General features: G+C 45.1%; 1 protein-coding gene across 1 annotated transcript in view; it reads right to left on the bottom strand.

Moving 5' to 3' along the window:
* Positions 1-24,696, bottom strand: part of GLY2 (Metallo-hydrolase/oxidoreductase superfamily protein) — a 43,057-nt gene that overhangs the window by 11,613 nt on the left and 6,748 nt on the right. Inside the window, exons 3-5 of the mRNA XM_087391482.1 lie at positions 23,084-23,245; positions 20,284-20,362; positions 19,081-19,194 (exon numbers count right to left, since the gene is read on the bottom strand). Coding sequence (XP_087247608.1) covers positions 19,081-19,194; positions 20,284-20,362; positions 23,084-23,245 — 355 coding nt within the window. The remainder of the gene's footprint in view (positions 1-19,080; positions 19,195-20,283; positions 20,363-23,083; positions 23,246-24,696) is intronic.

Genomic DNA, 24,696 nt, shown 5'->3' with positions numbered 1-24,696 from the left:
ACAGTATGGATTTGCCCGTACGCTGTACAGCACCCACACGTAGCAGCTCAAATTTATAGGATCCAGCTCTTGCAATTGGTATCGCACAGGCATCTTCAATTTCGAGCATTGCACATGTGCCTTGCACTAAAGTTCTGTTTGCAGGTGAAATTTGCAAGAACAGTGTGGGATTGGATGCATTTTAGCAAGAAATTGCTTTGTGAGACAGTGCTTAGCTGATTTTTTTGGGGGCAAAAGTATTTTGCATTTGGGCCAGTGTTTGGCACTGCATCAAGCCAATGTCTGGCTAAGCATTAAGCAAATTTTGGGGCCAGATTTCAGCATTGGGCATTTTGCAAAATTTGGGGATTTTTGTGGATTTGCCCCAATTTCGGGTCAATTTTACCCCGCAATTTAGGGCATTTGGTCTTGGACACTCATTTTGCAGGATTTGGGGCATTTGGCCAATTTACATGAGTTTTGCAGGCACATTTGACAGAGTTGGTGAAGAATTTATGCTTTTGGGCCGATGCATTTTAAGCCATTGATTGGCTAAGTCAGTGAGCATTTTGGGGCTGCCTCAGTATGCCAAGAAGGGACATTTCCTCTCACGTTTGCTGCATTTTGTTTTCTTTGGCAGTTATGGCTCAAAACAATCCGAATGAAGTGTTTGGCGTCCTCACACGGGAGGATAAGTTGCATGGTACCAATTACTCTTTATAGAGTTTTATGGTACGCAATCTTTTACTTGGCAAACATTTGTGGAATTATGTCACTGGGGATGAGACACGGCCAGAGCATGTGGTTGCACCTGCCACTCCTGCTCAACAAGGTGGAGGCAGGGGTAGAGGACAACCTTAGGGTGTAGGACAAGTGCTAGGTGCAGTGGCTGTTGCAGTTGTGCCTCCCACACAGGAACAGAAAAGGTGGGACTCACGTGATGCACAAGCACTTTCAGTAATCTCTCTTTCTGTCAAAAGGTTTATTATTCCGCACATTCGGTCATGCAAGACCTCAAAGGCAGCTTGGGATATTTTGGAGAGTATGTTTGCAGCCCGCAATGATGCCAAGGTCTCTTTCCTGAAGAGAGAGTTGACTAATATTCATATGGATGAGGGTGACTCTATGTCTGAGCACCTCACCAAACTCACGATTTGCGAGAGCAATTGTTGAATATTGATGAGATCATTCTAGATTCAGAGATGGTTACTACCACTTTGAATTCTCTTCTCGAGTCTTATCTTGGTTTTCACACCTCATTGAACTTGTCTTTGAGGGGGGGTGGCAACCCTCTCACCTTTCATGAGTTGATAGGACTTTTGTTGCAGGAAGAACATGGCTTCATAGGCTGGTGAGCATGCCATGCTTTCGAAATTCAAGCCCAAAGGAAAGGCGCAGCATAAGCAGCATGCAAATCAGCCTACACATCAGCAAAAAATTGACTCTGGATAGCCTTCTCAGAAGGCTAAGAGTGATGCAAAGAAGCCCAAGAAAAAGGGCGTTTGTCATTATTGCAAGAAGCCAGGGCCCAGATCACTACATAGGAGAATGCAAGAAAAGAATTACCAAGGAAAAGAAAAAGAATTCAAGCATGGCTGTCACAGATTCAGCTCCTCATGCACATGATGGTGGTGATGCTTCGGCCAACTTAGTGGAAGAAGACTATGCCTCTTTGACTTGCATTTCTCATTTTCAGGTGGCTGCTCCGGATACTACAGCCATATCTAAGGATGACTCTTACGCTTTTTTGACTTGCAGTTATAATCCTTCTAAGGATACATGCACTTTCAATGTTAATGAGACATTGAATAATTGGTATTTTGATAGTGTGCCATCAAACATATCACTTCCAGAAAAAGTTTGTTTGATTCTCTTCATCCATCACCCGCTGGCAAAAGGGTGTCTTGTGCAAATGATTCTTCTTATTCAGTTTGTGGTATTGGTGTGATTGTACTTATAGTCACAGATGGCACAAATTTCAGAATTCATGATGTGCTTTATGTACTTGGAATCAAGAATTTGCTTTCAGTGTCCTCTCTCAATAAAAGAGGATTTTAGGTTGTCTTTGAAGATGACAAGTATGCAGTTCAAGATAGACAAGATGATTATGCCTTGAGACTATTTGGCACGCTGTTTTGTGGTCTTTTTCAGCTTGATGTTTTTGGAAAAAGATCAGATAATGCACTTGCAATTTCCACTCCCACTGTTGCTATGCAAAATGCGGAGTAATGGCATGCCAAATATGGACATATGAGTTATGGCAGCTTGATGACACTTCAAAACATGTTATGGTTGATGCTTTGCCTCCCTTGAAGTCACCTCCCCCTCATGCCTATGAAGGATGCATACTTGGAAAGATACACAGGTTTCCCTTCAAAAAGAATGGTGCAGTAAGAGCTATTCAGCTCATTCATAGTGATAGGAATGAGCTGAACAGCAGAGATAGCAGAGACACTCTCATTTCTCTCCCTCTCTCCCTCTCTCAACAGATACACTAGGGCTCAGGACAATCGTCGGGCTGGACCCCCCCGAAGGTTTTTATTCATCAGAGAGAAATCAAGTACATGAGTTCAGCGTGGAAGCTGTTCATACCAAAATCCAAAACGTGACCTAATTACATGCCACCAAGGGCAACTCTGGAGTCTTCGAAGCACTTGGTCACGCGAACCGCCTCCTAGACTCTTGTTAGGCTCCATTGCGCTTAGGAAAATCACTCTTCCTAGTACCTCCAACAATTAATTAAAGCGCACCACCATGGCACCCATTAACTGTTAGCGCTTTGCATGCAAATAACACACTGTGGACTAATTCTAGTCACGGTGGGCATCCCCATTGAACACATGTGCACACATAACAAATATAAAAATATATATTTATTCTCTCGTTGACCAAAGTCAACGCTCTTGATCATAATTAGGGGCTTTGGCCAAGGGTCAAGGCGCCTTAGTTATAGTCAAGTCTCTCCAACCCAAGTTGGCACATCTTGGTTAACCGTAGTTAACCCTCTTGGCTTCATTGACCGAAGTCAGCTCTGTGGTTCTCTGGTTAACCGCAGTTAACCCTCTTGGTAATAAACCAAGTCTCCCCAACCGAGGTCAGATTTACTTGACCAGAGTCAAGTATCTTTGACCGTAGTCAATTGTTTGACCATAATTAACACAAATGGAAAACTCTTTAATTATGATCAAATAAATGGTCAATTGTACTTTAACTTAGGATACTTGCATTGTGGTGGCATCCCCTCGGCTTCTATTCAGTTGACCTCAACTAAAAAGCTTCCTTGTAAACATCCAAAAGCTGTGGATGATCGGACAACATGCCTTCATCCATCCACTTGGCATCCAATGCCGTATAATTCCTGAATTTTACAAGATATCTGTAAAACTCTTTGCCTTGAGGGCCTTTGTGTACAGTATGGTACACAATCTGTTCTGGCTGAAGGACCTCTTCCAGCTCATCCACTTCTGCCGGATCCTTTGATACTGGCTCTGTAGGCTCTGGCCCCTGGAATTTCTTTAGAAGACTCACATGGAATGCATTGTGAATCCTCCAATGCTCTGGCAATGCTAATCTGTATGCAACGTCATTTATTCTTTCTGTTTGCCTTTAAACTTGCGGAGCCTAGCTTTCTCGAACTTCAAAAGTACCCAATCCCCTTCCTTGAGATCTAGCTGTCTCCTATACTTATCTGCAGCTCTTTTATGCTTCTCTTGAGACCTTTCAATTGCTGTCTAGACTTGGCTGTAAACTGTCTGGCAGTCTCTCACAAACTGATAAGCTGCAAATATTTCATCCTTGGTCCTCAGGATAGGTGGCAAAATCACCTTCCCATAAATGACCTCAAAGGGGGCTTTCCCTATAGAGCTGTGTACTGTATTATTGTAAGCAAACTCTACAAATGGTAGGTACTTTTCCAAGTCTGAACCTTGGTCACCCGCGTAGCATTTCAGCATATCCAATGCTGTAGAATTCGCTACTTCACTTTGACCATCTGTCTGGGGATGAAAAGAAGAAGAAAATTTCAGATTCGTTCCCATATTATCAAATAAAGCTCTCCAGAATAGACTGGTCATTCTGGGATCTCAATCACTGACAATGGACTTAGGCATACCATGGTGCTTAAAGATCTGTGCCATGAAAAGCTTAGCCATATGATCTGCCTTTATGGTTTTGCGAACCAGAATGAAATGAGCTTGCTTACTGAATCTATCAATGACAATCCAAATCCCATCATTCCCTGACTTTGATCTTGGCAAATCAAAAATGAAGTCCATTGTAATACTTTCCCACGGTGCCTGAGGCACGGGAAGAGGTATAAGTAGGACTTTCGCCTTTCGTCTATCATACTTAACTTTTTGACACGTAAGGCATTCAGTAATAAACTGATGTATATCTTTCCGCATCCCTGGCCAAAAGAAATCTCTCTCTAGTGCTAGAGTTGTTGCTGTAATTCCTCTATGTCCAGCATAAGGAGGTGCATGGCATTCCTCCAAAATCTTTTTCCTCATATCCTGGGTGATGCATAGGCAGTCATCTTTCATTAGATACCCATCTTTCAGGGTATAGTGACTGGTGGACTGCCCCTCTTGCATTTGCTGTAAAATCTCGCCAAAATCTGCATCATTAGCATATTGCTCCCTCATGCCTTCCAGGTCCTGATGATAAGCAATAGTTACATTGTTGACGTGGGGTCTTCGAGACAAGGCATTTGCCACTCTATTCCGAGTCCATGGAGTATGGACAATCTGAAAATGATACATTGACAGCATATTTGCCCATTTCATATGCTTCTCGCAAAGCTTTGTCTGAGTCAAAAAGTATCTTAAACTTTGGTGATCTATTTTAACTGTAAAATCTGCACCCAAAAGATAATGCTTCCATGTATGGATGGCATGGATTACAGCCAATAACTCTCTCTCATAGATTCCCAGATCTCTTTGTGCATCCCGGAGTCTCTTGCTCTCATAGGCCACTACATGACCATTCTGATGCAATGCAGCCCCAACACATTCCCCACAAGCATCACAATCCACATCAAATGCCTGATACAAATCTGGAACTATTAAGATTGGCTCTGTGGTCACCCTCTCTTTGAGTGTGATGAAGGCTGTCTTTTGAGGAATTCCCCATCTGAAAGCTGCATTTTTCTTAGTAAGATCGTGGAGAAGAGCGGCTATATCCGCAAAATGCCTGATAAATCTTCTGTAGTAAGAACACAGGCCTAGGAAACTTCGAACTTCATGGACAGTTTTCAACTCTGGCCATTCGTGAATGGCACGGATCTTTGCCGGATCCATCCGTATCCCATCTTTGGATATTATATGCCGCAAGTAATCTTTGGATATTATATGCCGCAAGTAATGGATTTCTTCCAGGAAGAATTCACTTTTCTTGCTGTTTGCATAGAGCTGATGATTTCTCAGCTCTTGAAACACTATAGCAAGATGTTCCTTGTGCTCTTCTTTGGATTTAGAAAAGACAATTATGTCATCGAAGAAGGTACCAGTGAACTGTCTGTAGGGTCGGAAGATACGATCCATCATCCTATTGAAAGTAGCTGGGGCATTTGTCAATCCAAAAGGCATCACCAGATATTCATACAACCCAAAGTAGTGCGGAACGCTGTCTTGTGCACATCCTGAGGCTGTATCCTCACTTGGCTATCCTGCTGAAAACTGAAGCTCCATTCAACTAATCATAGGGAATCTATTCTTGATGGTCATTTTGTTCAGTGCGCGGTAATCAACCCACATACGGAATGAACCATCTTTCTTCTGTACTAGCAGTATAGGGGAACAAAAAGGAGAAGAACTAGGTTGAATCAACCCCTTGGACAACAAGTCCTGCACCTGAGTCATAATCTCTTCTCGCTGAGTTGCACTAACTCTGTATGGGGGCCTATTGGGTGGCTCGCTGCCAAGAATGAGTTCTATGCCATGATCCTCAAGTCTCTCAGGGGGTAGCTTCCCTGGCAAAGAGTCAGAAAAGCAATCTTTAAAATTTTCAATAAACTGAAATTTATTCTGATCTGCCTCACTTATTTCAGCATGCATTTCCACATCTCTCTCTTTTACAAAAATCATGTAAGCTGAAACTGCAGACTTTATTTCTTTTCCAACAGAACTATTTGATACAATAGGGATAGTTTCCCCTCTATTCCTAGCAACCACACGATGTACTTTGCCCCTATGTACAAACTCCAGCACTCTTTCAAGAAGAGTCAACTTCACTGCCTTGCGATACCCAAGACTACATCATGATGTTTCAGTGGAGAAATGAAGAAGTCTTCCTCATCCACATAACTCTGTACATGAAGACGGAGCTTCCCTATCAAGGGAGTGACTGGCACAGGGTTCCCACAGAACATCTGATCGGCATCCAAAACCCTTCCCAACTCCTCCGTCTTTATTCCCAGTCTCAGGGCTAGGTCCTCTGATATGAAATTATCAGTAGCCCCTAGATCAAATAAAATCAGCGCTTGCTGGTCTCTGACTTTGCCCCATGATAGCAACAATTCTCGTTCTTCTAGGTTTGAAACATGACCCAGTATGTCAGGAATTCCTCCTGCCATTGGCTTTTGCGGTCCCCGTGGCTTCTTTGCCTCTTTTCCCTTCGAAGTTGAAGGCTTTTCTGGGCACTGGGCAGCCACATGCCCCTCTTTCCCACACTTAAAGCATTTCCCATCACTGCGGAATTCAGCTATCTGTTCAAAAGTGAATGGGGATTTGCCTTTATATTACTTTGAAAATTGAGTACCCCTCGGCTTCTGAGACAGAAACCCTTTCTTTTCAACCTTGGGATACTCTTTCTTTTCTGATTTTGAAAAATCAGTTTTCTTTCTTTCAGCACGTCCTGCATGCAAGGATAGTACCGTGGATGGATCTTGTAACGGCACAAGACTAGCTACTAAAGCTGAATGCATAAGGTCTTGAATGTTCTTTGCCCCCAAAGCATTCACTACTGCCTGAATTCTTGGACTCAGACCTGCTCTGTACTTTCTCATTTGGATTCCTTTGATGATCTTTTTGAAAGGTGCAACCTGCAAATAAGCATCCCAAAACTTTTGGTTGTACACACCCACTGTATCTCCTGCATCCATATGCAAACTGTCCCAATCTTGAAGAACATGGGCTCTAAATTGTTTAGGCATAAACTGCTGATAGAAGGCTTTCTTGAAGTCCTTCCACCTCTTTGGGGCTGACCCATCTGTGGTCTGTGCACTCCACCATGCACTAGCTGTCGCTGTCAAGTGCAAACTGACCATTCTTAACTTGGAGGATTCTGAAAACTTTTATGTACCGAATGCAGCATCAAACTGCCTAATGAACTGCAATGCTTTGTCTGTATGACCATATTGTCCATTATAGGTCATAAACTTGACAAATTTACCTCCCTCTTTGAATTCCTTGGTCTCTCTGAAAGACTTTCTCTTCCTAGACTTCTTGTGTTTCCTTCTTTTCCTGGATAGTTTATCTGATAAAGAAGAAGATACAGAAGTCGAGCTCGAGGTAGACAGTGAAGGGCTGGGAGATCGGTGATGATGCCTCGATCTCTTCCTGCTATGAGACTGTCCCCTATGAGATCTCTCTCTCTCTGGTTGTACACAAGAGTGTGCCTCTCGCATTGGCACATGATACGCTACATTAGGCATAGCTTCTGCTTGAAACAAATGCTGAGCTCTTCGATCCTTTTGAGATTTTCCATCTCCTCAATACGAGTGCGTACCATCTGCTCAAATTCTTGCTGATTTTGCCGCACACTTCTCTGTCTTGGATGTGCATCCCTATCTTGTGAATCCCACTGGATAGGTGATTGGGCCATTTTCTTACAACTTGTCTGACATCTGCAAGTTTCTCACACACACTGTGTATGCAACTGATGCACGCAACCTTTGCTTTTTAAAGAGAAAAATTACCTCAACAAGAGGTGTCTTGCATTCACAATCTATGCCAATACCGGGCTGTCAACTCAAGGCATATACCCACAAGGTTGCCAAGGTTGCCCCTTTTCTAGCTGCTGCAAAAAGCAATGAGTATGCATCCGATTCCCTTTTTCTGAGCACAAAGGCATGCATCCCTTTTTTTTGTGTGCAAATCTCGGATTTCTGCTTTTTCTGACAGTAAATACTCTCTCAGATAAGTGAAAACTGCTAGCAGAAACAGTCTATGCAACTGTCCTTTTTTTTTTGGGGGGGGAATAGTAACCAAATGGGTAACTACTGGTTACTCTAACCAGAGTGATTGGTTCTGGTTTGGTTAGTCTGCAACTAGACTAACTGGACTGGTCACAGCCTGGTTACAGTGACCAGACTGGTCTGGTTGGGTCATCTAACTGGACCTCTAACCAGTCCACTAACCAAAGTTAGGTTAGGTTAACCTCAAGTCTGCCACCTCAGCTGTCTAGCTGGCACTCCAGGTCAGCTGCCACATGTCCTGCCACGTCATCCACTGAGCTGTCTGCCAGCATGGACTGCCATGTCATCCACACGTGTGCCACGTCAGCACCTACACATGCATGCCACCTGGCTGCCACGTCATCCCGCACGTGTGGTCACCACGTCACCTGTGTGCCACGTCAATATCTGAGCTGGCTGCCACGTGTACTTCCACGTCACGTGCCTATTGTTCATCTGCCACATCATCTCTACTACTTGGCTGGGCGCCACGTCAGCGCCAACGCCAACGTAGCAACCCTGCAAACTCTCAGGAAGAATTAAACGACGCCATGACACCTGCCGGAGATTGACGTGACGCCTTCTGAATCCCGTCGGAGAGAACCTTCCGTCAACCTCTAGCCGTTTCCAGCCCACACCTACGTGAAGACTTTGCCATAAGACCACGTCAAGTTGTTCTCTCCAAAAGCGCTCACTCTGCGTAGACTTCTGTAGGTGCTCAATAGTTCCACCGGTGCTCACATGAGGCGGAAAGTTATCTTTCTATAGGTAATTTTATCGCCATAGCGTAGCCTCCTCGAGTGCTATCGCCTTCACCAGGGTATGCAAATTGACACAGGAAGCCAAAGATCACCTCAAGCGTTCACGCGATACCCAAGCAGCTACTTCGCTCATTGGCAATTTGATCACTTCTATTTGCTTTGACTCTCCGTCAGAAGAGTCATTATGCCGTCATAGACATGAGGCCCCAGGCCTACCAGCTAGCACCCCTTGTCTCCACGCCATCACCAGCATATCTTGCCTCAGGTCACCGTACGCTTTGCCTTAATTCACGCCTTGCTATTGGATCGTCACAGCCTAAGAAGGCCATGAACCTTGGCTCTGATACCAATGAAACCTTTCCCATAAAAGACAGCAAAGAGACTCTCATTTCTCTCCCTCTCTCAACAGATACACTAGGGCCTAGGACAATCATCAGGTTGGACCCCCCCGAAGGTTTTTATTCATCAGAGAGAAATCAAGTACATGAGTTCAGCGTGGAAGCTGTTCATACCAAAATCCACAACGTGAATTATTATTACATGAGCTCTCAGGCTCCCCTTCTTGGCAACAAGCCACTTGTCAATTTCTACATTACTTTCCTACTAAGGGCATTTCTGAAGTCTTCGAAGCACTTGGTCACGCGAACCGCCTCCTAGACTCTTGTTAGGCTCCATTGCGCTTAGGATAATCACTCTTCCTAGTACCTGCAACAATTAATTAAAGCGCACCACCGAGCACCTATTAATTGTTAGCGCTTTGCATGCAAATAACACACTGTGGACTAATTCTAGTCACGGTGGGCGTCCCCACTGAACACATGTGCACACATAACAAATATAAAAATATATATTTATTCTCTGGTTGACCGAAGTCAACGCTCTTGATCATAATTAAGGGCTTTGACCAAGGGTTGAGGCGCCTTAATTATAGTCAAGTCTCTCCAACCCAAGTTGGCACAACTCTCCAACCAAAGTTGGCACATCTTGGTTAACCGTAGTTAACCCTCTTGGCGTATGCCAAGTCTCGTTAACCGAAGTCAACACTCTCTGACCGTAGTCAACTCTGTGGTCCTCTGGTTAACCGCAGTTAACCCTCTTGGTAATAAACCAAGTCTCCCCAACCGAAGTCAGGTTTACTTGACCAGAGTCAAGTATCTTTGACCCTAGTCAATTCTTTGACCATTAAAAGAACTCTTTGACCATAATTAACACAAATGGAAAACTCTTTAATTATGATCAAATAAATGGTCAACTGTACTTTGACTTAGGATATTTGCATTATGGTGACAGATGTCTACGGTCCCATAAGGACTCTTGCATTGGGTGGTTATCTCTATTATGTCACATTTATTGATGACTACTCAAACTACACTTGGGTCTATGGTTTAGAGAAAAAATCAGATGTGTTTAAGCATTTTTAACAGTTTGTGGCAAAAATTGAGAATGAAACACGACTCAAGGTGCAGATTCTACGCACGGATAGAGGGGGGGAGTCTATATCTCATGAATTTGAGGCTTATTTAAAGGCTCACCCCTCATCAAAATGGCAAAGCTGAGCAGAAGAATAGAACTCTTATGGAGATGGATAGATGAATGCTCACAAGCAAAAAGTTGCCTCACAGGTTTTGGCTTGAGGGTCTCATGTGTGCCAACTATGTTTTGAATCGGGCTCCCACCAAGGCATTGAAAACAAAGACTCCTTATGAAGTTTGGCATGGGAGAAAGCCTTCAGCGGAACATTTTTGTGTCCCATGTGCTTGTTGAGTTTCGACATAAGCTGTCAAACAAGGCACTTAAATGCACATTTGTTGGGTATAGTGCAGAGAGCAAAGGTTACCATCTCTACAATCTTGCTACATGCAAGATTTTTGTCAGCAAAGATGTAATCTTTTCAGAAAATTCAGCACATACACAAGCTGAATTTAATGTGCCAGATTCTTCTACATCAGATGATGTTTTTGAGGGATTACTACCCATTAATGGCTTTGGGTTCCGCATCTGACATCCCTGCTCAAAATCGGCATTTACAGCAAGCTCCTCCTGTTCCACATGCCCCGATTCAGCCACCAGCTGATTTAGTCCCTACACATGCAGTGGAAGATTATGTCAGGCAAGAGATTACAGAAATACACGCAGCCAAAACTGTTCCGAATTGGCTGCTCCAAAACTCTCAGGGCAAGAAGACTTGATGCTCCTTTGCCTGGCAGAGCTCGTAGTGTAGCAAGGCACTAAGGGGGGGCTCTTTCTGTTGAATCAACTTATACACGTACTCTTCGTGATGAGAAAGAGCCTGATACTTTTGAAGAAGCCAATGACAATGTGCATTGGATGCATGCCATGAAAGATGAGTTGCAGTCTATTGAGAAAAATCAAACCTGGAATCTTGTGGATTTGCCACCAGGAAAGAATGCCATAGGTACCATATGGGTTTTCAAAAGTAAAAAGAAAGTCAGAAGGGTCCATTGATAGGTACAAGGCACGGCTGGTTGCAAAATGCTATGCTCAGAAGAAGGGCATCGATTATGAGGATACATTTGCTCCTACTTCCAGGATGACCACTATCAGTATGGCTGCACATTTTGATTGGAATGTTCATCAGTTGGACATAAAAAGAGCCTTTCTCAATGGAGACTTGTTGGAAGAGGTTTATGTCAAGCAACCTCCTGGCTTTGAGTTTTCGGGTAATGCACATAAAGTTTGCAAGCTAAATAAAGTTTTGTATGGGCTGAAACAAGCACCACCTGCATGGTACTCCAAGATTGATGCCTTTCTGACCAGCAAGGGGCTTCATAACAGTCCAACTAAAAGTACCCTCTACATCAAGAAGGATGGGGGGTTAGTCATCAATCTTTATGTAGATGGCATGCAACACTGCCACCAGACTCTGCCCACCTGCCAACTTTGCAAACAGACTGTTTTCTGCAGACCCCTCATGTCCATCCCAAGACCTGTACAGGCTCTGCCATGTGGTCACCTCTTTGATGGGTCTGTACCAGCTCTTCTGCCCTCTGAATGGGCCCCTGGCTGAGCATCTTTCAGCCCTACAGCCAGCCCTGAAGATGGGCCTATTCACAGCCCTCATGGAGGACTGGGGGATAACCAGCTCTGGCTGGTTTGGTGGCCCATGTGGCTGCCCGAGGAATACGTTTGATTGCTGCCCACATGGCAGCCTGTTTGCTGCACACACCAGTGACCTATTTGTATGCATTTGATGCTATGGTGATCAGATATTTGCCATCCTCCAATCTATGATGACACCTATTCTTCTGTTCTTGTATCAACTTTCATCTGCAAGGGGGAGCCTAAGCTAATGTATGTGATGCATATTAAAATGGCAGCGGAAGATGCAAACAAACTGAAATTATAGAGCCACACAGAGAACACTAGAGATAACAAAATGTACCACCACTGGTCTGCTGTAAATCAGCCCTTAAACCAGGGCAGCAGCTGAAATACAAGATATCTTGAATAAGATAAGAAAACAGGAGCTGCAGGAGAGGCTGAACTGAAGCAGAGAAAAAGGGGGGGACACAAGAAAGCTGAAGCCTGAGAGCACGGAGGCAGGAGAAGCCTGAAACGAAGAGGCAGGGGCCTGGAGTGAAGAGGCTAGAGGAGCCTGAACTGAGGAGGCAAGAGCCTAGAGAAGAGGAGGCTGAAGGAGCCTGGGTGAAGAGGCAGGAACCTTGGAACAAGGGAACTGTAGAGGCCTGGAGCGGGGAGGCAAGAGCCCTGAAGAGGCAAGATCTGCTGCGGGAGTGTGGGCAGCCAACTGAGCAGCTGAGAGGGGGCTCTGAGGGGATGGTCAGGAGCAGGCTGTATGCTGGAGCCTTGAGGAGCTGCAAGAAGTGATGGAGGAAGTGAAGGGAAGGAGGCCCTTTTATAGGGCAGGCCAGGGGGGGAGTCGGCCAGTTTGGCTGGACCGACCAGCCTGGTCGGTCAGGCCAACTGGGCCGACCAGCTGGTCGGCCAGCCTACCCCCTCTGGCCCCCCTTGCTGCATGGGGGCTGGTCGGCTGGCCACGCCTGGAGATGCTGATTCTCAACACCCCCTCTCAGCTCCAGGGTGTGGCACAAGACCCAGAGAGCTGGTATGACGTTGGAGAAGGGGAGGAGAAACAGATTTGGTAAATATGTCGACGACGTTGTCGGAAGTGGTGCTGAATAGGAGCACAATGGTACCGTCAAGAACCTTCTCTCGCATGTAGTGGTACTGAATTTCAATGTGTTTTGTCCGAGCATGAAAGACCGGATTGCGAGCAAGGGCAATACAGCTTTGATTGTCACAAAAAAGTGTGGTAGAAGTGGATTGCTGAAAACCACAATCGAGAAGAAGGCGCCGAAGCCACACAGCCTCACAGGTGGCACTACACATAGCCCGATACTCAGCCTCGGTGGAAGATAGGGCGACCGTGGGTTGGCGTTTACTGGACCAGGAGATAGCCGCAGAGCCAAAGGAGAAAACATAGCCCGTGGTAGAGCGGCGAGAATCGGGGTCGCCAGCCCAATCGGAGTCACTCCAACCTCGGAGAGTGAGCGGGGAAGGAGAGGAACCACCGGCGGCATAAAAGAGCCCGAAAGTAGAGGTCCCCTAAAGATAGCGGAGGAGACGTCGAGCAGCTTGCCAATGAGAAAGCGAAGGGGTTTGCATGAAGGTACTGAGGGTGCCGACAGAGAAGCCGAGATCCAGTCGAGTGTTAAGTAACCAAAGAAGAGATCCAACAAGCTGGCGGTAGAGGGAGGCATCAGGATAAGCAGTGGACCCAGAAGCAGAGAGTTTAGCGTTGGGATCCATGGGAGAGGTGATGGGCCGACAGTCAGCCATGTGGAAAGTTTCGAGGAGCTCGTGAACATAGCGTTGCTGAGAGACAAAATACCCCCTCTTAGTCTGCCAAATCTCAAGACCCAAGAAAAAATGGAGAAGGCCCATATCCGTCATCTCAAATTCAGTTTGAAGAGCAACTTTAATGGCAAGGATATGATTGGTATGACTCCCGGTGAGGATTAAATCATCCACATAAAGAATGATGAAGGTATGAAGCTGTCCTTCATGAAAAAGATAAAGATTGGGATCAGCCAGAGAGCGAAGAAGTCCTTGGCGGCAGAAGAAGGTATCAATACGCTGATTCCAGGCTCGAGGAGCTTGCTTGAGACCGTAGAGAGCCTTGCGAAGGCGACAGACCATGAAAGGAGAACGAGAATTAATGAAGCCGGGCGGCTGATCCACATATACCTCTTCATGAAGATCACCATTCAAAAATGCAGATTTGACGTCCATTTGAAAAATGGGCCACTGATGGTGGGCGGCAAGAGCGAGGATCGTGCGGATGGTGCTCATCCGGGCGGTAGGTGCAAAGGTCTCCCCATAGTCGATGCCGGGTCGTTGGGCATAGCCTTTAGCCACCAGCCGAGCTTTATACTTGTCGACAGAACCATCAGAGGCGTATTTTGTTTTGAAAATCCACCCGACACCAATGACGGAACGATGTGAGGGACGAGGGACAAGGTCCCAGGTGTGGTTCCGAAGAAGAGCATGAATTTCCGCTTCCATAGCCTGTTTCCAATGAGGCTGGGCCAGAGCCTGAGGAACGGTAGTGGGCTCACGAGTGGCGAGGATGCGAGACATAAGGGCATAATTGACATGAAGGGGATCAGAAGAGGACGGTGGGAGATGGCGATGAGAGCGACGAGGTCCATCATCAGGGGGTGGTTCGGAGTAGGGATCCTCAAGACCGGAGGAGCGGAGAGTATCAATGAGCCATCGCGGAACACATACCGAGCGGGGTTCCAAAGGAGGAGCAGACGAGGGTGGAGCCGGAGAAGGAGGCGGAGGAGAGAGAATAGGAGGTGATGTACCGGGGGACGAGGCAGGTGGAGGGAGAGAGGGCTTCGGGGCATCGGACGGATCTCCAAGAACAGGAGGAGAGTCGGAGGATGTCGGAAGAACCTGCTCGTCGAAAAGAACATCCCTGCTCACGGAGATAATGCGGCGGCGAGGATCATAGAGGCGATAGCCAGTGGAGACGGAGTTGTAGCCTACGAACAAGAGCTTGTGGGACTTAGGATCAAGCTTTCCACGATCAGATTTAGGAATATGAACATAAGCATCACAGCCAAATACCCGAAAATGGGAAACATCGGGCTTAGATCCATAGTAAGCCTGATAAGGGGTCATGCCTGGGACTGCTGATGTCGGAGAGCGGTTAAGAGTATAGATGGCGGTCATCATGGCCTCGGCCCAAAGAGACTGAGGGAGTTGACTGTGAGTGAGCATGGTCCGAGCCATTTCAACACCGGTACGATGTTTACGTTCAACCACACCATTATCAGAAGGGGTACCTGTGTTGGCAAATTCCCGTGTGACACCATGACTACTCAAGAACCGATCAAACTCGAGAGAGGTGAATTCACCACCTTTATCAGCACGAAGAATTTTGAGGGAGTGATTGGATTCTTTTTCCACCATGGCTAGCCAGGTCTGGAAACGACTGAAAGCCAGATCCTTGTGGGAAAGAAAATAGATCCAAGAGTAGCGACTGAAATCATCAACAAGGAGCATGTAGTACGAGGCTCCCCCAAGGGACATAATCTGCATAGGGCCACATAGGTCGAGGTGAACAAGACCAAGCGGAACAGTGGCACGGCGAGAGGCATGATGAGCGAACGGCTCGCGATGTTGTTTGCCCAATATGCAAGAGGGACAGAGACCTTGGCGAGTGCCGACGTTAGGGAGGCCGAGGACAAGCTGATCACGGAAAGCATGATGAAGAGCATCAATGTGTAAATGACCAAACCGATAATGCCAAAGGTCGCCAAGAGAGGTTCCTGTAAGGGAGGGAAGGGCAACAAGCTTGTAGATACCATTAGTAGAATGGCCGGTCCAAACCGGCTGTCCGGTGGCACGATCGCGAATGGTGACAGAGGCTGCTTCAAACTCAACTTTCATATTGTTTTGACAAATCTGATGAACCGAAAGGAGATGAAAGCCGAGAGACGGAACATAAAGAACACGAGAAGAGTGTTTACCCCCTTTGCCATCAGGAATAATATCAAGAGAGCCCTCTGAATGAACAGGAATAGAGTGCTTATCGCCGATGCAGACACGACCAGAATGAGGAGTGAGATCCTGGAGCAGTGAGGAGAAGGGGGTCATATGCCGAGAGGCCCCACTATCAACAATCCATTCACGAGCATCAGAGCTATGGAGAGCCAATGACTCTGCTGCAGGAAGGGGGACCGAATTTAAGAGCTCAAGGTGAACAAATGCAGGAGTAGGGGTAAGGGAAGCATCAGCCGCAGCGGCCAGAGGTGCGTCAGCTCGTTTGTGTTTGCGGTAGGGACAATTGCGCCAATAATGGCCAGGAGTGCCACAGTGATTGCAATTACCTTTAGGAGCAGGACGGTCACTGGAGGGATCTGAAGGAGGTGAGTTATTGGCAGAGGACGGGGCATTCTTGGATCGTGATTTGGGACGATGGGCCACAAGAGCCTCAGAAGAACCATCAGAGGTTTTAGTGAGCTGTTCCTCCTGATCCATCATCATGGGGACAAGTTCCTTCCAAGTGATGGTGCTGAGGCGGCCAGAGGTAATAAGAGAAGAATAGAATGCTGCATATCGACTGTCAGTAATAACATGAGATAAGAGAGTAATAGCCATATCTTCGGAGGAGATAGCCTTGCCTGCATGGAGGATGTCCTGATGCATGCTCTGCATTTTGTTGATGTGGTCCCGTATGGAAGGAGAAGTAGTTGGATCGAGGCGACGAAGCTGAACTTCCAAGGAAATACGTTTCATGGGAGTGACGCGAAGATACATGCCATCAAGAAATTCCCAAATAGCACGTGCAGAAGTAAGATGCTTGATATGATTGAGAACCCCTGGTTGACAATTGAGAAAGATGAACGAGCGTACACGAGCATTCAATTTATCCCAGATAAGAGAAGCATGTGGCTCCTCCTCAGGTGACGGACGAGGGATCCCAGGATCAACAAACTCAGCAAGATCATAAGATTCCAATATACAGACGCCATCTGAATTTTCCAAAGAGAATAATTGGTCCCATCTAACTGCCGAGCATCTGGAAATGTAGGAAGAGTGGGAATACGTACAGGCTTGTCAGACTCTTGAAAGAAACTGGACATAGGGGATACGCGAAGATCCGGAGTAGAATCCTTTGTTTCATCAGCCATAACTGAAAACAGGGAATGGACAGCAACAAGGGGCTGAAGAAAAGATCAAGGTCTAGAACAGGGCTGCCGACAGGCAGCAAAAAATATATATATAGGGAGGGGAGAAGAGAGCTCTGTAGTCAGTGGGAAGGAGAGTTGCTGACGAGGACAAACTTCTTCAACTTCATCAATATAGAAGTTCCCAGATCAGAGAGTAACCTGGTGCTCTGATACCATATTAAAATGGCAGCGGAAGATGCAAACAAACTGAAATTATAGAGCCACACAGAGAACACTAGAGATAACAAAATGTACCACCACTGATCTGCTGTAAATCAGCCCTTAAACCAGGGCAGCAACTGAAATACAAGATATCTTGAATAAGATAAGAAAACAGGAGCTGCAGGAGAGGCTGAACTGAAGCAGAGAAAAAGGGGGGGACACAAGAAAGCTGAAGCCTGAGAGCACGGAGGTAGGAGAAGCCTGAAACGAAGAGGCAGAGGCCTGGAGTGAAGAGGCTAGAGGAGCCTGAACTGAGGAGGCAAGAGCCCAGAGAAGAGGAGGCTGAAGGAGCCTGGGTGAAGAGGCAGGAACCTTGGAACAAGGGAACTGTAGAGGCCTGGAGCGGGGAGGCAAGAGCCCTGAAGAGGCAAGATCTGCTGCGGGAGTGTGGGCAGCCAACTGAGCAGCTGAGAGGGGGCTCTGAGGGGATGGTCAGGAGCAGGCTGTATGCTGGAGCCTTGAGGAGCTGCAAGAAGTGATGGAGGAAGTGAAGGGAAGGAGGCCCTTTTATAGGGCAGGCCAGGGGGGGAGTCGGCCAGTTTGGCTGGACCGACCAGCCTGGTCGGTCAGGCCAACTGGGCCGACCAGCTGGTCGGCCAGCCTACCCCCTCTGGCCCCCCTTGCTGCATGGGGGCTGGTCGGCTGGCCACGCCTGGAGATGCTGATTCTCAACAATGCATCAGTCTCATACCTACTGAGACCATAAGCTTCCGTACTCCTCTGAACTCCTGATTCAGCTTAACTAGATCATCAGGTCGGTTGACGAACATGCACTATGAGATTAGATTGCTCTACTTTCCCACAAGACTTCCATGTCCACACGCCATCTTCAACATCTTCAGAGCATAGCATTGCTGTGTGAAATAGAGAGACAAAAGTACTTAGAAAACCATGCAACTTCCAGCCGATGTGGCAAATTGCAATCAATCGTGTAGCATTTCTCATTTTCACATATTGATAGATCTTTGGTCCAAGTTTCAAGTAAAATCTAGCTTTAGTTATGTGACCTAGAAGCATGCATGTCTAGGACCCAATTAATTGATTTGGCTTATCGACAGTGATCGAGGTTTTAAAGATACAACTAAATTTCACTCAACTAAATTTAATAAGTGCGTCATATGTCAAAAGTAGCGCACAGTTTGTCTTGGTTTAGCCCTTTCTTTTTGCTTTTTTGTGATAAACCTGGCTAGCCTACAGGTTGAATGACTATCCAGGAACCTTTTCTCCCACCCATACCCCCTCCTTTCTTCAAAGCATGCCAGGATAAATTTTGCCACCTAAACTCAGTGTTTCCCTGATTTCCAAATTCCACGTGAAAATCGTCAGTCTCACTGGAAAATTGCTTCCAAAAGAATGATCTTATCCAATGCAGCTATCAGGATATTGTAAGCTCACAATATTGTTGAGAGATTCACTCTTATGGTCCAACGGAAGAAAGAATCCTGACAAATAAAATCAACCTTTATCTCCTATATTACTGATACTCCATATAGATAACAAATACATCATGTATGTGGAATGTATTGCAAAGCATCCTGCTCCAAGGTCACACCAAATAACTACAGTCACCATACGGCATTAACGTATCATCACTATTCAATGGCCCCCATCGATCTTTCACCAGAATCTCTTGGTGTGAGATAAAAGATGATATTGCATTAGCATGTAAAGAAGAGAGAAAGTATTTTACGTGAAAAAGGATAGAAAGGGAAGGAGAAACCTCATGCCCACAGAAAACTTGGGTGCTTGGAGATAAGACAGCCAGCTTCTTACAAAGAGAATAATGCATCTGCTCTGCTGTGCCTTCAAAAAACTTGCCGCAACCTCCAATAAACTGCAAAAAAATATAATGGAATGAAAAAAAATACAGTATATATCTAGATGATTCCAGGAACATGCCCAAACTCATCCTCTAAAAACACAACATAGTGCAGTTTCAATCTCATGATAAATCACTCATAAGGTTGAAAACCATAAACTCCATCACGCATAGCAGGGACTAGCTACTATGACATCCCCACTGACACCATCAGCACCCAACAGTGGGTGTAGACCATAGTATAAACATATGCTCTCACACATACAATTCCACACACCCACACATACTTGAGCATCCATTTATGCACAGTCTTCGTACTGAGTTATAAATCAGGACTCCGGAGGTGAAGGGCAGACTCAACATATGCTCTCACACATACAAATCCACACACCCACACATACTTGAGCATCCATTTATACACAGTCTTCGTACTGACTTATAAATCAAGACTCCGGAGGTAAAGGGCAGACTCAGCCATGACAAAGGCTAGCACTAAAGGAGGAGAACAAAGTTTCCAAGGGCACACAAGTACAGCTTTCACTCATGCTTCTTTCTTACCTCTTCCCATGCTTTCCAATCACTCCTTAAGTACCCCTATCCCCCCCACCCCCCCAAAAGAGAGAGAGAGAGAAAGAGAGAGAGAGAGGCTCCTTCAGAATACTTAATCCAAGGTTTGACCATCAGGCCCATGAATCGCGAGCCATGGATTCTGAAGCACCTCAACTCTTGGTTTCCGCAGCTTACAAATCTCTATTGCCTCAACACTCATGAAATGTTGAACTCGAGGCAAAACTCGAGGCAAGAAGAATCAGATGGTCTTAAACATGCTTCTGGTTCCACGATTTTAACCACGTAGCCAAACAATAGAACATAATTAGCTAAGATGGTGTGTTATTTTATAATTGCTAGATAAGGGGTGCCCAAAAAGGTTAGGTGAAATCCATTCAAATTCAAATTTGTAGCGATTCAAGGGAGAGGAAGAGGGGAAGGGGGAGAGGGGGAGGGGGAATTCACTCCTCCAATCATTACTCTTAAATACAATAATTACATGGCAGCTTGGCACAAAAAGTCTGCTAAAAGATTGTGAACTAACAACAATCTCACCAAGGTATCCCCAGTGAAAACAGCTGTCTCGCCTCCACGATCATTGGTTACATTGTAGCAGATGTGACCCTTTGTATGACTAGCAGAAATTACAGAGCCAATAGACACTCAGTTGCATTTCCATTCAAATTCTTAGCTAAAAACAATCAGTGAAGGCTTGAAATCAAACAGCACTCTTGGAAAGATTTAAACCTCCTAATGATTTTTGAAGTGCTTAGTACATAGGAAAAAAAGCCTGATGCATGTCCGTCTTGATTATGGCCTGCTGAGCTAGGTGAAAAGGACACTATAACCAGGCAGAAAAAATGCAACAAAAGAACCAACACAAAAGTGCAAAATGGTAAAACATTCCCTATTGTCCTAAATGACGATCCACACAGTTGCTTACTTGTTGATGAGTTTCCTAATCCTATGCCTTTTGAAATAAAAAACACAAACATTTCATACGCCATGAGTAAGAGAGTTTCATCTCTAAAGTGGAAACTTTGAACAAAACGTGATGTCTATGCTGCTGCATACAAACATAAAACACATGTGCTTGAATATGATACAATCAAATGTTGAGAAAAATGAGACTGGTAGAGCATCCTTTCATAAAGGGATACAATTTTAGGATAAGAAGGAGGTACCTCAAGGCCAGATTGTATAGATAAAATACATATGTACATGCATATATTTATGTGTCTACATATACATGTGTGCATTATGGATGCATGCATGCATGGATGGGTGGGTGATGCAATGATATGCATCCATGCATGCATGGGTGGATCTATGTATGTGCGTATGTATGGATGCATGGATGGATGGTTGACGCATGGACAGATGCACACATGCATGGATCGATATACATATCAAATGCATGTATGCATGCATAGATGGATGGATGGATGCATGCACGCATGCATAGATCTATGTATGTATGTGTGTATATATATGCATATGTATACATGCATGGTATGCATGTATGTAAGCATGGTGTGGATGTATGCATGTATGTAAGCATGTGTGGATGTATTGATGCATGTCCGTGTATGTGCACACCCAAACGTGTATGCACACACTCCTATGTAGGATGGATGGATGGACACGTGCATAGATGTGTGTATGTACACATGGTTGTCTATACCCAAGTGTGCATGCACACGCTCGTGTTGTAGAATGGTATAGATAGATGCATGTATCAATATACATATATGTGTGCTCGTGTTGTAGAATGGTATAGATAGATGCATGTATCAATATACGTATATGTGTGAATATATGTATGGATGGGTGAATGTATGCATGCATGAGAATGTAGTATGTATGCATGTATGTATGTGTATGTATGTCATTGTACAATATGTGTGCACATGTATGTCTATCTATGTGTGTATGCACGCATGGTAATGTAGTATATATGCATCTATGTATGTGTGTGTTGATATCATTGTATGTGTGTGCTTATGCATGCATGGTAATGCAACATGTATGTGTATGTACGGGTGCCATTATATGTGTATATGTGCTATGCGTGCACATGTCTTTCTACCTATATATATGTAGTTGTGCCTGCACATGCACATTTGTGTGTGTATTATCGTGTGCGGTGCGTATTTATTATCATATGTCAACATCTAAGAATATATGGATGGATGGATGGATAAATTGATACATACAAGCATGTTATCTCTATTTACGTGTTTGCATGTCTAGATGCATGCATGTGTATCTTCACATGTATTTGTCTTGTATATATGTACGCATGTGTGAACATATGTGTGTATGTTTGTAAGTTTCTATGTACATATTTGCAAGAGTACAATACATGATTCCCAACGTTTAGCAATTCCCATTTAGTCCAATATTTACAATGGAAAAACCCTGTATATATGTATGTATGTATGTATGTATATAGGTAGGTAGGCATGTATGTATGTACATACGTATGTATGTAGGTAAGTACGCACACAGCATGAAGTCCATATGCATCTTTACATGTGTGTGTGTGTCCCTTCAATCTGAAATAAAGAAGTCACTTCAAGATGGATATGATTGAAATTAATAGCAGATCCTGATAGGAAAGCTGAAGCAAGCCCCAAGGTACCTTTTTGAAAGCTGGTACATCAACTAGCTTTCTCTCATGAAGATTTTGCAGAAGAACCAATATGAGAAATGAAGAGATCTTTGGGTGCCGATCTTGCACGTGGCTGCTATGTTATTCACATAACAAGCACAATGCAGAAGCCTCTAATGAATGGACATACGTTGGACGAGAACACACAGAGATCGTTGGGAGTGAAATTGTGCGAATTGCTGCTGTGTCAATCATTGACAAGCACAATACCACAAGGTTGGTGAACACTTTCAACTAGTCGAGCCTAACAAAACATGTACCTGCATAGTGCATAATACAGATATTTGTGCCTTCTAGAAACTAAGACTATATGCATCTTTCTGTACACAAGCAGCTGAACAACACCACTTGAATGGGACAGCAGTCCTAAGAAGATAACCATGCAAGAGTTTGTTGAAGTCTTGATGACGTCAATTGTTATCCAGTCATATGAGTATCCCAGCAGATACTATAACGTGATCATTTTCTCAACATACGCAGTATCACAAACAAATTCTTCTTGCAAGGTCTTAAAGAAAGTGAACCGTTTAATTAAAACCAACCAAAAACTAGCTGCAAATGAATTGTTTCTATGACTGGGCCATGCACTGATAAAAACAATCCATGAAAGGTCCCATACGTTTCCAATGGCAACATCAACAAGAACAGAAAAGTAAATATCAATACAAAACAACAGCACACCATGGTGTATGTAAAGCCTTTATCCTAATGGTGTTGCCCAAAGAGATTTCATCTCCATCTTGTACTTCATCTGTCTGACCCTGAACATTGTCCTTTGAGCCTCCATATACTTTAAGGCCAGGAATTAGCTTCTTTATTTTGTCATTGCCTCCAGCATGATCCCTATTATCACCCAAATTATAATGAAGTGTTAACAGAACTGTAGGCCATCTCTCTCTCTCTCTCTCTCTCCCTCTCTCTCTCTCTCTCTTCCTGAGAGTATTGGTGGATGGAGTGATTATCAGACCCCATTACTTGAAGGACATACGAGTCTCAGACACCTTGAGGATCACCATTGGGCAGATGCGGCTGTCATCCTATCAGCTGAGGATTGTGCAGAAGAGCCACAGGTACACCCAAAGAGCAACGTATCTGTAGACTATGCACATTGGAGGATGTGGAGACAGAGGAGCACTTCCTGTGTACTTGCCCTGTATATTATGAGATCCGAGGATGATGTCATTGCTTGTATCACGAGGGACACACGTTTGGGCCCCTCTCCCGACAGATTCCAGGACCATGTTGGCATTGGTCTCTATCTGATAGAGATGCAACGGCATAGAGAGACCTTGTTGCACCATATCAGTGAGTAGGAGGAGAGACTGAGCTAGATCAAGCCCAGCGACATGTCACAGACTTTCACACATTCAAGTCTGCCCGGAGTAGAGGAGGAGGAGATAGATGATATGAGGGCTGATTGGTTCAATGGGATGGGACAACGACGAGCAGAGATGCAGCCAGAGATACAGGAGCCACACACAATGCAGAGACGGCCCAGAGTGCCCATCACAGCTATATTCCGGGGTATTGCATGATCAGAGGTGTTGCTAATCGACATGACCTGCTGGATTCAGAGATCACGAAGACCATGCGCCCCCCGCCTGCAGAGAGAGATGACCCAGCAGACACAAATACAAGACATTTCGCAGCTCATAGGAGAGCCACCTAGGCAACGGGTTAAGTATTTTGACTCTCAGATTGAGTACTAGTTTTGATTCTTGTATTTTGAGTTTGGTTTAGCATAGTACTCAGCAAAGGACCTTGGCGAGCTCTCTGCTTCATCCCACCGTGGCTTGTATGCATAATCTTTATGATTGTATTTATGCCTCATAGGCCCGTGAGCCTCTCGAAGACGGTAATACCCCTCTCTCTCTCTCTCTCTCTCTCTCTCTCTCTCTCTCTCTCAGTGGTAAACCTCTCTTTCCATATGCAAGAGGTTGCGAGTTCAATTCTTGGCAGGTGCAACAAAGAACATTCTTTATTATATGCGGATGACATAGTCCTTATGTCATCTTCAGCAGAGGGGCTGCAGAGGCATCTAGAGGCCCTACAGGTGTTTTGCAGGAAGAGAGACCTGACAGTCAACCTTGGGAAGACCAAGGTCATGATCTTCAACACCTAACGTGTTGTGCTGCACCGACATAGCTTCACCTACAATGAGAGCACTTACTCAGATCACACAGACATGGACGGGACACACAGGGAGCCTCATCTCAGAGTATGATTACGGAGTTCTTCCAGCCATACCACACAAATCACCATACCACTGGGAGTCGATGAGGTAGAGATCCAAA

This window comes from Dipteris shenzhenensis, chromosome 20, assembly GCF_047967505.1.
Source record: "Dipteris shenzhenensis isolate YYH24624 ecotype China chromosome 20, Dip_SZ_1.0, whole genome shotgun sequence".
Lineage (NCBI taxonomy): Eukaryota > Viridiplantae > Streptophyta > Polypodiopsida > Gleicheniales > Dipteridaceae > Dipteris > Dipteris shenzhenensis.
The sequence above is the reverse complement of the archived record's forward strand: the minus strand, read 5'-3'. Positions and strand labels throughout refer to the sequence as shown.